General features: G+C 53.7%; 1 protein-coding gene across 1 annotated transcript in view; it reads right to left on the minus strand.

Annotated features, from left to right (window-relative positions):
• The window catches only part of LOC120928759 (ecto-ADP-ribosyltransferase 5-like), a 30695-nt gene that overhangs the window by 17128 nt on the left and 846 nt on the right, over nt 1-12721 (minus strand). The window contains exons 2-3 of the mRNA XM_040339749.1: nt 6531-6595; nt 2676-3375 (exon numbers count right to left, since the gene is read on the minus strand). Of these exons, the coding sequence (XP_040195683.1) occupies nt 2676-3375; nt 6531-6593 (763 nt within the window). The 5' untranslated portion in view covers nt 6594-6595. The remainder of the gene's footprint in view (nt 1-2675; nt 3376-6530; nt 6596-12721) is intronic.

Raw genomic sequence — 12721 nt, forward strand, 5'->3', positions numbered from 1 at the left:
GCCGGGCAATTTTGCCGGCGCGCCCTCGCAATTTACGGAGCTACTGCTCCGTGAATCGAGGGCAGCGGCGCAAATTTGCGGGGGCACAGGGCAAAATCGTTGCCCTGTGCCTCCGTAATTTATGCGCAAATCTTACTGAATCCGGGCCATTGATAATAATAATAATAATAATAATAATAATAATAATGATAATAATAATAATAATAATATTAATAATAATAATAATAATAATAATAATAATAATAATAATAATACAAAGTATCGGACCTCCCACCTTCTAGGACATCACCCAGAAATACGGGGGTCTTCCCGGGGACTCCTGTGTCGGGGGTTCAGCAGGTTGGACCGGTATTGGTCAGTCATAGAGAAGGGAAAGGTATTCAGGTGAAGCCTCTGTCGCCCCGACCAATCAGATCTCAGAGAAGACTTCCCATGTTGATGTCGTTATTTGGCGTTACGTCTGTCCTTCTAACAGCCGGTGATCCTGCCCATTCATTGTACTTCCTCCTGTGGGGGTGACAACGTTTTTTTTGGCTGTAATGATTTCACTGCAGTGTTGTCACCCTGGGGAGGGGACAGCCATTGTGGGGGAAGGGTTTTCATCCATGATTACCCCCGCCCCTTCCTTGTGGATCAGTTATGGAAGTGGGAGGAGAGATCCTTTGGGTTGCTCTGTGTCACTTCCTCCTCTCTGCAGATCATTTATAACACGGGTGCTCAACCTGCTGCCCTCCAGCTGTTGTGGAACTACAAGTCCCATGAGGCATTGCAAGGCTGACATTTACAAGCATGATTCCCACAGGCAGAGGCATGATGGGACTTGTAGTTCTGCAACAGCTGGAGGGCCACAGGTTGTGCACCCATAGTCTATAATATTCCCATCACACACCATCCTGGGTGTATTATGTTGGGGGGGTCAGGGCCCCCTCTGACCCCCCTTAGTGACGCCACTGGTTTTAGTACCTACCAGCTGGATGCCGACAAATGATCCCATCATGGTGGTGGCCAATCTCACTGCGGTCCTGGCGTCACCGCTGCAACCACCCACACCATGACAACTGTGGACGCCAGGTGGCCATGGAAACCCATCAGATACCCTCAGACCAGAGTCCCCGGGTAATATGACACCAAGGGTGGCCCATGTGGTACTCTGAAGGGACCTTTATTCTGCTATTGGTTGCATGACTTTTGGGGGGTTTATGATGTCAGAGGTCAGGGGGTGGGCTCTTACCATGTGATGCCACTTTAAATCTTCTTGCATATTGTATTATAGACCGCCTGCCTGATAAGGGGGTGGCGTCCTGGCCCCCCGAAACGCTGTGATGTGGTCGCCTGAATAAACATTCGTACCCTTTCCCTCCTGCTCCATTGTCCTGAACACCGGGGGTGGGACAGAAAGGATCCGCTGATCATGTGACCACTGTTATTGGCTGTCAGAGCGATCACATCAAAAGGAGTTGGTCCCTCCTTCTACCAATCATTAGCGGGGGGCCAAGATCTGTCTTTCACAGCTAACCCTTCTGATAGGAAGGACCTTTTCTCCGGGTTCTGGTAGGGAGGACCCCTTCTCTCGGTTCTGGTAGGGAGGACCCCTTCTCTCGGATCTGGTAGGGAGGACCCCTTCTCTCGGTTCTGGTAGGGAGGACCCCTTCTCTCGGTTCTGGTAGGGAGGACCCCTTCTCTCGGATCTGGTAGGGAGGACCCCTTCTCTCGGTTCTGGTAGGGAGGACCCCTTCTCTCGGTTCTGGTAGGGAGGACCCCTTCTCTCGGTTCTGGTAGGGAGGACCCCTTCTCTCGGTTCTGGTAGGGAGGACCCCTTCTCCTGGTTCTGGTAAGAAGGACCCCTTCTCCCGGTTCTGGCAGGGAGGACCCCTTCTCCCATTTCTGGGAGGGAGGACCCCTTCTCCCGGTTCTGGCAGGGAGGACCCCTTTTCCCATTTCTGGGAGGGAGGACCCCTTCTTCCGGTTCGGGTAGGGAAGACCCCAGCGGGGGAGGAGTACAGGACGTCCAGGGAAAGGTAAGTGATAAAATATCAGGAATAGGGGAGGAGGAGGAAATAAGAAAAAAAAATAAAACTTTGTACGGGAAGGCACGGACAATGAGACGGGGTCACCTGAAGAGGAACACCCATCACACGGAAAATCTGCATTGTATGATCTCTGGATCTGCAGGATCACATCACCCCCCCCCCCCCACCCATCACACGGAATCCCTCCCCCATCACACGGAACCCCTCCCCCATCTATCAATACAATCTATCAATAAATAAATAACAAATGGGAAAAAATAATAATAATTATAATAATAATCAATAATGATAATAATAGGACGCTGGGGTCAGCGCCGGATTCTCGGTGAGTGAGGAACAAGGTCAAAAAAAGAAACAAGAAATTGTAAAAAAGTAGGTGTGATTTTGTGGGCGTGGCTACAGATGGTGGGTGTGATTTTATTGCGGGTGTGGCTACAGATGGGTGCATGATTTTTTGTGGTTGTGGCTATAGATGGGGGAGTGGTTTGTGGGTGTGGCTACAGATAGGTGAGTGATTTTTGTGGCTGTGGCTACAGATGGGGGAGTGCTTTTGTAGGTGTGGTTATAGAAGGGTGTGGTCAGTAGGGTGTCCTCAGATTTTATTCTGAATATCTGGCGATCATGCGATAAAAGCCAAGTTCTTACCTCCCATGATGGCGCAGTTGAAGTAGCTGCAAAGCTGGCCGGTGCTCTCCAGAACATAGGTGGAGTCATTCTTCATGACGTAGGTGAATTTCTCAGTAGGTGGGATCAGAACTTCGTCTTCCCCGGGGTAAAACGATAATTGGCCAATTTCGGCACCAAAGCAGGTGGTGATCTGGAAGAAGGACATCACTCCGAAGGTTTTAGCCTTGGTGCTGTTGAGGGAAGTGGAGGTGAATCTCCCAAACTTGAAGAGCGGAGAGGCCTCGAAGGTGTCCCAGCTCCCCCGGAACGTGGTATACGGTTTTCTGCAGTCCGGTTTGAGGATCTGCAGGGCTCTGGTCAGGTAGAAGTGAAGAGCTTTGAAGTGAAAGTTGTCCATGTAGTCCTTGAGAGAGGCTCCAGCGATGGTGAGGTTGGCATTCATTTGCTGGTATATGGGGTTCTTCTTAGGGAACTGGTTGGTGAACACCAGTAGAGCGATTCCATGCTCGTCCTCAAATTCATCTGGGAGTTTGACCTTGGACACCATATTGTTCCACACTTTAGTTGCCCTCTGCCAAGCTTTGTCAAATTCCTGGTTGGCCTTCTCCTGCCGCAGGATCCTGGGCATGCCGTCATCGTTGAGTTTGTCCACACACCCAATGTATTGGTCATCGAAGACATTGGGTTTGAACTTCAACTCGTAGGTGTTGCTGAGCGCCTGAGGAGATATAAGTTATGGGCCGAACTTAAAGCTTTGATTTTTATTGGATGGGTACATTGGTCCAGCTTGGCACAATGGAAGTCTTCCGATCTCTTACCTGATGGATCCCCGGGAGAAGCCGGAAATCACCACAAAGATGGCCACCATCTTCCAGGTCTTGGGTCAAGGTGCTTCCCCTCTGAAGATTGACCATAGGAAGGCGCTCGCTTGGCACGTCGCCATTTACAGAATATTTTATGAATAAAAGACGTTCTCTAATTGGGTAGAGGCAGGGCAGTGATGTCACGATCTTCACCTCATCCAATCAAAGAACACCTGCCATTCAATGAAAAAGTACAAGGCTTTCTGTGAATGGCGGCCGTGCCGACTGAGTGACCCCCCTGTAGTCATTGTGTAATGGGGCAGCCGCTCGGCACTGGACCCAGAAAATCGCAGCTGTCATTGTAGTAGCACCAACTACTACTACAGTGATCTTCAGCCTCCTCTAGGGTCCTATAGGTAGGAGATATACTCCACATACCTACAAGCTGCATCAATGGAAGGTTACAGTAAAATTCAGCTCATCTTTAAACCCGACAAAAGTCAAAACTCTGCTGTAAGATGAGACCCCCCCTCCCCCTATTGCTCATACATCATACAGCCACATCTTTGGGGCCATGAACACCAGCGAGATGATGATTAGGAGACGCGGAGTGGAGGGGGGACAATTCAGCAGCATTGTTGCCCCTCCACAGGACACACAGACTCCCCGGTGGACCTCAGGATTGGGGTAGGAGAAAGAAAGCCTGAAAAGCAGGGCAAGAGAGGGGGGTCTAGGGAGGCGTGAAGGGGGGAGACTGGAGAGTTTGGCAGGAGAAGGGGAACCCAAGGAGAGGGGGGACCTGGAAAGCGGGCAAGAGAGGCAAACCTAAGGAGTGGGGGAGCAGGGTAGGAGAGAGGGAACCAGGAGAATGGGGACCTGAAGCATTGGGCAGAAGAGAATCCTCAAGAGCAGGGCACAAAGAGGGGGACCTTGGTGTAGAAATTTGTTCTTTTGCAAAGCAGAACCTCCCTAACGCATCGAAATGTGGATCCATTCTCTCCCTCATTTCGATTTGATGCTAAAGAGGCCCTGTTCACTCCTACCTGGCTCGCCATTTTGTCATGGAAATGTGGCTAAACCATATCTCCTGTGCTAATAAGCACACATTCCGTCTCATGATATAATGCATCTCACCTATCACTCTATTTCCCGTATATCCCCAAGTAAACAAACATCACCACAGCTACGTTCTCAGCATCATCCTCTTCTCCGCCTCTCCCCAGCACCGCACTTGTTTTTTATTCAAACACAACAAAAGCGATGACAAACAGGAAGTGATGGCTCCAACAGCCAATCACTTTCTCCATGGGAAATTACATCACAGGAAATGACCTCCACACAGGGAATAATGGCTAGGGGAATCTTTTGGGCGTGTCTGGGCAGGGACCTTTCAACCATGGATGTTCTCCCTGACCATGACAGTTCAAAAGCTCCCGTATTACCGCTGGTATGAATCTTTATTCTGTGTTGTTCAGAGAACAACGCATACCCAGATTATACTACCGTTCCTGTGGATGGGAGATTATCTGCAGGTGTACGCTACGCGTTCTGCCATGTGCTGTTTAGACACACAGAAAGACAAGAGCGTTCATCCCCCTTCATAACCGATAATATCCTTGCAGAGTGAACATATCCCCTCCAGACGATCGTTCTGTGCATTGCAGAGGGGCCCCTCGTTGGTGGACACATTCCCACTCTGCAAACATCTCTCTCCAACCTCAAGAAGTTTTCCACTACAAGACGGGACTCAACCAGCGTCAGTCTGCCCCAGTCAGCTCTTTAGAGCATGTTGCGGGAGAACTAACACTGGGTGACACTATGACAATACATATTAAATACATCTTCATAAAATTTCCTCAACAACCTGGAGAAAGAGACAGGAGAGGGGGGGACTTGGAGAAAGAGGCAAGAAAGGGGGAACCTGGGAAGAAGGGCAGGAGAGGAGGGACCTGGGTAGTGAGGCAGGAGAGGGGGGACCTGGGTAGTGAGGCAGGAAAGGGGGGACTTGAAGCATAGGGCAGGAGAAGAGAATCCTCAAGAGCAGGGCAGAAAGAGGGAGACCTGAAGAAAGAGACAAGAAAGGAGGACGTGGAAAAAGAGACAGGAGAGGGGGGCCTGAAAAGAAGGGCAGGATAGGGGAGACCTGGGGAGCAAGGCAATAGAGGGAGGACCTGGAGAAATAGGCAGGAGTAGGGAAACATGGGGAAAAGGTCAGGGGGAGGGGGACCTTGAGAGCGGGGCAAGAGAGCAGGGACCACGGAAGAAGTGCAGGAGGGGGACCTTGGGAGGGAGGCAGGAGAGGGGGGAGCCTGGAGAAAGAGCCAAGGAAAGTGGAACCTAGGAAGAAGGGCAGGAGAGGGGGGACCTGGGGAATAAATCAGGAGAGGGGGGACCTGGAGAAAGAGGCAGGAGCAGGGGGACCTGGGTAATGAGGCAGGAGAGGGAGGATATGAGGAGTGGGGAAGGAGAGGGGGGACATGGGGGGTGGGGCAGGAAAGGGAGGACCTGGGGAGCGGGGCAGGAGAAAGGGGAACTGGGTAGTGATGCAGGAGAGGGGGGACATGGGAAGAAGGGAAGGAAAGGGAGGACCTGGGGAGTGCTGCCAGGAGATGGGGGACCCGGGGAGCAGGGCTATGAAAAAATAGGCAAAAGAGGGGGAACCTGGGGAAAAGGGCTGGGAATGGGGTTACATGGGTAGTGGGGCAGGAGAAAAGGGACATGGGGAGAGGGGCATGGAGAAATAGAAAAGAAAGGGGGAACATGGGAAGAATGCCGGAATCGGGGGACCTGGCTAATGAGACAGGAAAGGGTGAACCTAGTGGGAGGGACAGGAGAGGGGGGAACCTAGTGGGAGGGACAGGAGAAGGGGGAACCTAGTGGGAGGGACAGGAGAGGGGGGAACCTAGTGGGAGGGACAGGAGAAGGGGGAACCTAGTGGGAGGGACAGGAAAAAGAGTCAGAACTGGAAGATGTGTTTGCCTTGGTGGGCCGGAGAAAATAATTTTACAATAAATGGGATTTTATTTCATATTTCAGCCTCCCTGGAAAGTTGTGTCGGTCCTCGTATTACCTCCACATGTTCCCATCCAATCAGCAGGCAGAATATTGCAGCCAGAAAGTTCTTTATTCCCATCTCTGTGCAGGAAAGAGAAGCGTCCTTGTCAGACATTCCAGAGATTATTATCAGAAAACATTCTCATTATTAATCATCAGAAACTCCGATCTCTGAGAGGACAAAAATATAACACTAGAAAAATAGCATACTCATAGAGAGACATAGAGACCCATAGAGAGACATAGAGAGACATAGAGACCCATAGAGAGACATAGAGCCCCATAGAGAGACTGAGGCCCATACCGTTTCCGCGGATAAATCCTCTCGAGGATTTGCGCGGATTTCCATGCGATGGAGTGTACTCACCATCGCATTGAAATCCGCGCCGAAATCCTCTGGCGATGACGTGTCGCGCCGTCGCCGCGATTATGACGCGGCGACGTGCGCGACGCTGTCATATAAGGAATTCCACGCATGCGTCGAATCATTACGACGCATGCGGGGGATCCCTTCGGACGGATGGATCCGGTGAGTCTGTACAGACCAGCGGATCCATCCGTTGGGATGGATTCCAGCAGATAGATTTGATAGCATGTCATCAAATATTTATCCGCTGGAAATCCATCCCAGGGGAGAAATATCCGCGGAAACAGATCCGGTGGAGTGTACACACCATAGGATCTATCCGCTGAAACCCATTCGCTGGGATTTTTCAGCGGATGGATTCTATCGTGTGTATGGGGCCATAGAGAGACATAGAAACCCATAAAAAGACATAGAGAGACATAAAGACCCATAGAGAGACATAGAGACCCATAAAGAGACATAGAGAGACATAGAGACCCATAGAGAGACATAGAGAGACATAAAGACCCATAGAGAGACATAGAGACCCATAAAGAGACATAGAGACCCATAGAGAGACATAGAGAGACATAAAGACCCATAGAGAGACATAGAGACCCATAGAGAGACATAAAGACCCATAGAGAGACATAGAGACCCATAGAGAGACATAAAGACCCATAGAGAGACATAGAGACACATAGAGAGACATAAAGACCCATAGAGAGACATAGAGACTCATAGAGAGACATGGAGACCCATAGAGAGACATAGAGACGCATAGAGAGACATAGAGACCCATAGAGAGACATAGAGACACATGGGGGCTGATTTACTATGCTCTGTGCGCTGCGCTGGTTCATGCCTTAATTAGTGCGCCGGGTGAAGCCTTAATTAGGCGCATGAACCAGCGTAGCAGCCGGCGCATTGAAAGTAATATGTAAAGCCGCGCCGAACTCCCTACAGAAGTCTATGGGAGAAATCAAAAGTGTTCATTTTAAAGGCTAATCTGCAAGTTTTGTCCTAAAAAGTGTTTGGGGACCCGCGTCCTGCCCCAGGGGAGTGTTTGGGGACCCGCGTCCTGCCCCAGGGGAGTGTTTGGGGACCCGGGTCCTGCCCCAGGGGAGTGTTTGGGGACCCGCGTCCTGCCCCAGGGGAGTGTTTGGGGACCTCAGTCCTGCCCCAGGGGAGTGTTTGGGGACCCGCGTCCTGCCCCAGGGGAGTGTTTGGGGACCTCAGTCCTGCCCCAGGGGAGTGTTTGGGGACCTCAGTCCTGCCCCAGGGGAGTGTTTGGGGACCTCAGTCCTGCCCCAGGGGAGTGTTTGGGGACCTCAGTCCTGCCCCAGGGGAGTGTTTGGGGACCTCAGTCCTGCCCCAGGGGAGTGTTTGGGGACCTCAGTCCTGCCCCAGGGGAGTGTTTGGGGACCCGCGTCCTGCCCCAGGGGAGTGTTTGGGGACCTCAGTCCTGCCCCAGGGGAGTGTTTGGGGACCTCAGTCCTGCCCCAGGGGAGTGTTTGGGGACCTCAGTCCTGCCCCAGGGGACATGTATCAATGCTTTTTTTATTTTTTAAAACGGCCGTTTTTTCGGGAGCAGTGAAATTAATAATTCTTAAAGTGAAACAATAAAAGTGAAACATTCCTTTAAATTTCGTACCTGGGGGGGGTGTAATGTCAGCATGTGAAATAGCGAATTTTTACCGCACTTAGAACTGTCTCTGCAAAAAATGACATTCTGAAGGAAAAAAGCCATTTAAAATTCACACGCGGCTCTAATGAATTGTCGGCTCCCGGCAATTCTAAAGGGATTCATTCATAAAGGGAAAAAAAATGTATGGGGGTCCCCCAAATTAAATTACCAGGCCCTTCAGGTCTGGAATGGATATTAAGGGGAACCCCGCCGTAAAAACCAAAAAAAAACGTGCGGTTCCCGGCAAATATCCATTCCAGGCCCTTCAGGTCTGGTGTGGATTTTAAGGGGAACTCCACCCCAAATTAAAAAAAAAATGGCGTGGAGTCCCCCTAAAAATCCACACCAGACCCTTATCCGAGCACGTTAACCTGGCCGGCCGCAGAAAAGAGGGGGGGACAGAGTGCGGCCCCCCCCCTTTCCTGAACCGTACCAGGCCACATGCCCTCAACATGGGGAGGATGTCCCCATGTTGATGGGGACAAGGGCCTCATCCCCACAACCCTTGCCCGGTGGTTGTGGGGGTCTGCGGGCGGGGGGCTTATCAGAATCTGGAAGACCCCTTTAACAAAGGGGACCCCCAGATCCTGACCCCCCCCCCTGTGTGAAATGGTAATGGGGTACATTGTACCTCTACCATTTCACCCCCAAAAAAATGTCAAAGTGTTAAAAATGACAGTAGCCGGTTTTTGACAAATCTTTTAATAAAATCTTCTTTTCTTCTTTCCTTCGGGTTTCTTCCGCTGCTTCTTTCTGGGTCTTCTCGTCCACATCTTGCCCGACGTCTTCTTCTATCTTCTCCGTCCGTTCTTCAGCCTTCTGGTCCCGCATCTTGCCCGTTGTCTTGTCCTGTTTTCTTCTCCGTCCGTCCTTCAGCCTCCTCGTCTGCCCGGTGTCTTCTCCTATCTTCTTCTCCTTCAGCCTCCTCGTCTGCCCGGTGTCTTCTCCTATCTTCTTCTCGGTCCGCCAGCCTTCTCCTCCACCTCTTTTTTTCCCCGGACGCAGCGCTTGAATTTGAATTGGCCACCGTGTTCCGCTCCTGGGACCCGCCCCCCTCTGACGCCACAAGTAAACTCCTTAGAAGGTCATGTGCGTCAGAGGGGGGCGGGGTCACAGAGCAATAGAAATTGCTCAGTGCAGAGTGGACAGGACGGGAGCCCTGCTGGAAACGCCTGGTGTAAGGGGGGACCCCGCTGGGAACGCCTGGTGTAAGGGGGGACCCCGCTGGGAACGCCTGGTGTAAGGGGGGACCCCGCTGGGAAAGCCTGGTGTAAGGGGGGACCCCGCTGGGAACGCCTGGTGTAAGGGGGGACCCCGCTGGGAAAGCCTGGTGTAAGGGGGGACCCCGCTGGGAACGCCTGGTGTAAGGGGGGACCCCGCTGGGAACGCCTGGTGTAAGGGGGGACCCCGCTGGGAAAGCCTGGTGTAAGGGGGGACCCCGCTGGGAACGCCTGGTGTAAGGGGGGACCCCGCTGGGAAAGCCTGGTGTAAGGGGGGACCCCGCTGGGAACGCCTGGTGTAAGGGGGGACCCCGCTGGGAACGCCTGGTGTAAGGGGGGACCCCGCAGGGAATGCCTGGTGTAAGGGGGGCCCTGCTGGAAACGCCTGGTGTAAGGGGGCCCTGCTGGAAACGCCTGGTGTAAGGGGGGCCCTGCTGGAAACGCCTGGTGTAAGGGGGGACCCCGCTGGGAACGCCTGGTGTAAGGGGGGACCCCGCTGGGAAAGCCTGGTATAAGGGGGGACCCCGCTGGGAACGCCTGGTGTAAGGGGGGACCCCGCTGGGAAAGCCTGGTATGAGGGGGGACCCCGCTGGGAACGCCTGGTGTAAGGGGGGACCCCGCTGGGAAAGCCTGGTATAAGGGGGGTCCCTGCTGGGAACCCCTGGTGTAAGGGGGGACCCCACTGGGAACGCCTGGTGTATGGGGGGACCCTGCTGGAAACGCCTGGTGTAAGGGGGGACCCCGCTGGGAACGCCTGGTGTAAGGGGGGACCCCGCTGGGAACGCCTGGTGTAAGGGGGGACCCCGCTGGGAACGCCTGGTGTAAGGGGGGACCCCGCTGGGAATGCCTGGTGTAAGGGGGGACCCCGCTGGGAACGCCTGGTGTAAGGGGGGACCCCGCAGGGAATGCCTGGTGTAAGGGGGGGCCCTGCTGGAAACGCTTGGTGTAAGGGGGTGCCTGTTGGAAACGCCTGGTGTAAGGGGGGACCCCACTGGGAACGCCTGGTGTAAGGGGAGACCCCGCTGGGAACGCCTGGTGTAAGGGGGGACCCTGCTGGAAACACCTGGTGTAAGGGGGGACCCCGCTGGGAACGCCTGGTGTAAGGGGGGACCCCGCTGGGAACGCCTGGTGTAAGGGGGGACCCCGCTGGGAATGCCTGGTGTAAGGGGGGCCCTGCTGGAAACACCTGGTGTAAGGGGGGACCCCGCTGGGAACGCCTGGTGTAAGGGGGGACCCCGCTGGGAACGCCTGGTGTAAGGGGGGACCCCGCTGGGAATGCCTGGTGTAAGGGGGGCCCTGCTGGAAACGCCTGGTGTAAAGGGGGCCCTGCTGGAAACGCCTGGTGTAAGGGGGGACCCCGCTGGGAACGGCTGGTGTAAGGGGGGACCCCGCTGGGAAAGCCTGGTATAAGGGGGGACCCCGCTGGGAACGCCTGGTGTAAGGGGGGACCCCGCTGGGAAAGCCTGGTATGAGGGGGGACCCCGCTGGGAACGCCTGGTGTAAGGGGGGACCCCGCTGGGAAAGCCTGGTATAAGGGGGGTCCCTGCTGGGAACCCCTGGTGTAAGGGGGGACCCCACTGGGAACGCCTGGTGTATGGGGGGACCCTGCTGGAAACGCCTGGTGTAAGGGGGGACCCCGCTGGGAACGCCTGGTGTAAGGGGGGACCCCGCTGGGAACGCCTGGTGTAAGGGGGGACCCCGCTGGGAACGCCTGGTGTAAGGGGGGACCCCGCTGGGAACGCCTGGTGTAAGGGGGGACCCCGCTGGGAAAGCCTGGTGTAAGGGGGACCCCGCTGGGAACGCCTGGTGTAAGGGGGGACCCCGCAGGGAATGCCTGGTGTAAGGGGGGGCCCTGCTGGAAACGCTTGGTGTAAGGGGGTGCCTGTTGGAAACGCCTGGTGTAAGGGGGGACCCCACTGGGAACGCCTGGTGTAAGGGGAGACCCCGCTGGGAACGCCTGGTGTAAGGGGGGACCCTGCTGGAAACACCTGGTGTAAGGGGGGACCCCGCTGGGAACGCCTGGTGTAAGGGGGGACCCCGCTGGGAACGCCTGGTGTAAGGGGGGACCCCGCTGGGAATGCCTGGTGTAAGGGGGGACCGGCACTGGGGACCGGCACTGTTTCCACGTAACCAGCGTGGAACGCAAATGACGCCGACAGATTTATATGGGGGGGGGGGTGTTCTGGCATTCAGTTTTTGAGAATCGGGATCTTTAATCTAAGCAAAAGAATTGTGATTCTCATTTTGACCAGAATCGTGCAGCCCTAATAGAGAGACATAGAGAGACATAAAGACTCATAGAGACTCATAGAGAGACATAGAGACCCATAGAGAGTAATAGAGACCCATAGAGAGATATAGAAACCCATAGAGAGACATAGAGAGACATAAAGATCCATAGAGAGACATAGAGAGACATAGAGACTCATAGAGACCCATAGAGAGACATAGAAACCCATAGAGAGATATAGAGACCTAGAAACCCATAGAGAGACATAGAAACCCATAGAGAGACATAGAGAGACATAAAGATCCATAGAGAGCCATAGAGAGACATAGAGACCCATAGCATAGAGAGACATAGAAACCCATAGAGAGACCTAGAAACCCATAGAGAGACATAAAGACCCATAGAGAGACATAGAGAGACATAGAGACCCATAGAGAGACATAGAAACCCATAGAGAGACATAGAAACCCATAGAGAGACATAGAAACCCATAGAGAGACATAAAGACCCATAGAGAGACATAAAGACCCATAGAGAGACATAGGCCTTGTACACACCACCGATGGTCCGTCGGACCAGTTTCCGCGGACATGTTCGGTCGTGTGTAGGGCCTACCGGACAGCATGCTAAGAAACTTGTCCGCTGGAAGCATGTCCGTCGGACATGTCCGATGGTTAGTACGACTCATCGGACGTGTCCTCTGGCCGAAATCCGACGCATGCGT

This window comes from Rana temporaria, chromosome 2, assembly GCF_905171775.1.
Source record: "Rana temporaria chromosome 2, aRanTem1.1, whole genome shotgun sequence".
NCBI lineage: Eukaryota > Metazoa > Chordata > Amphibia > Anura > Ranidae > Rana > Rana temporaria.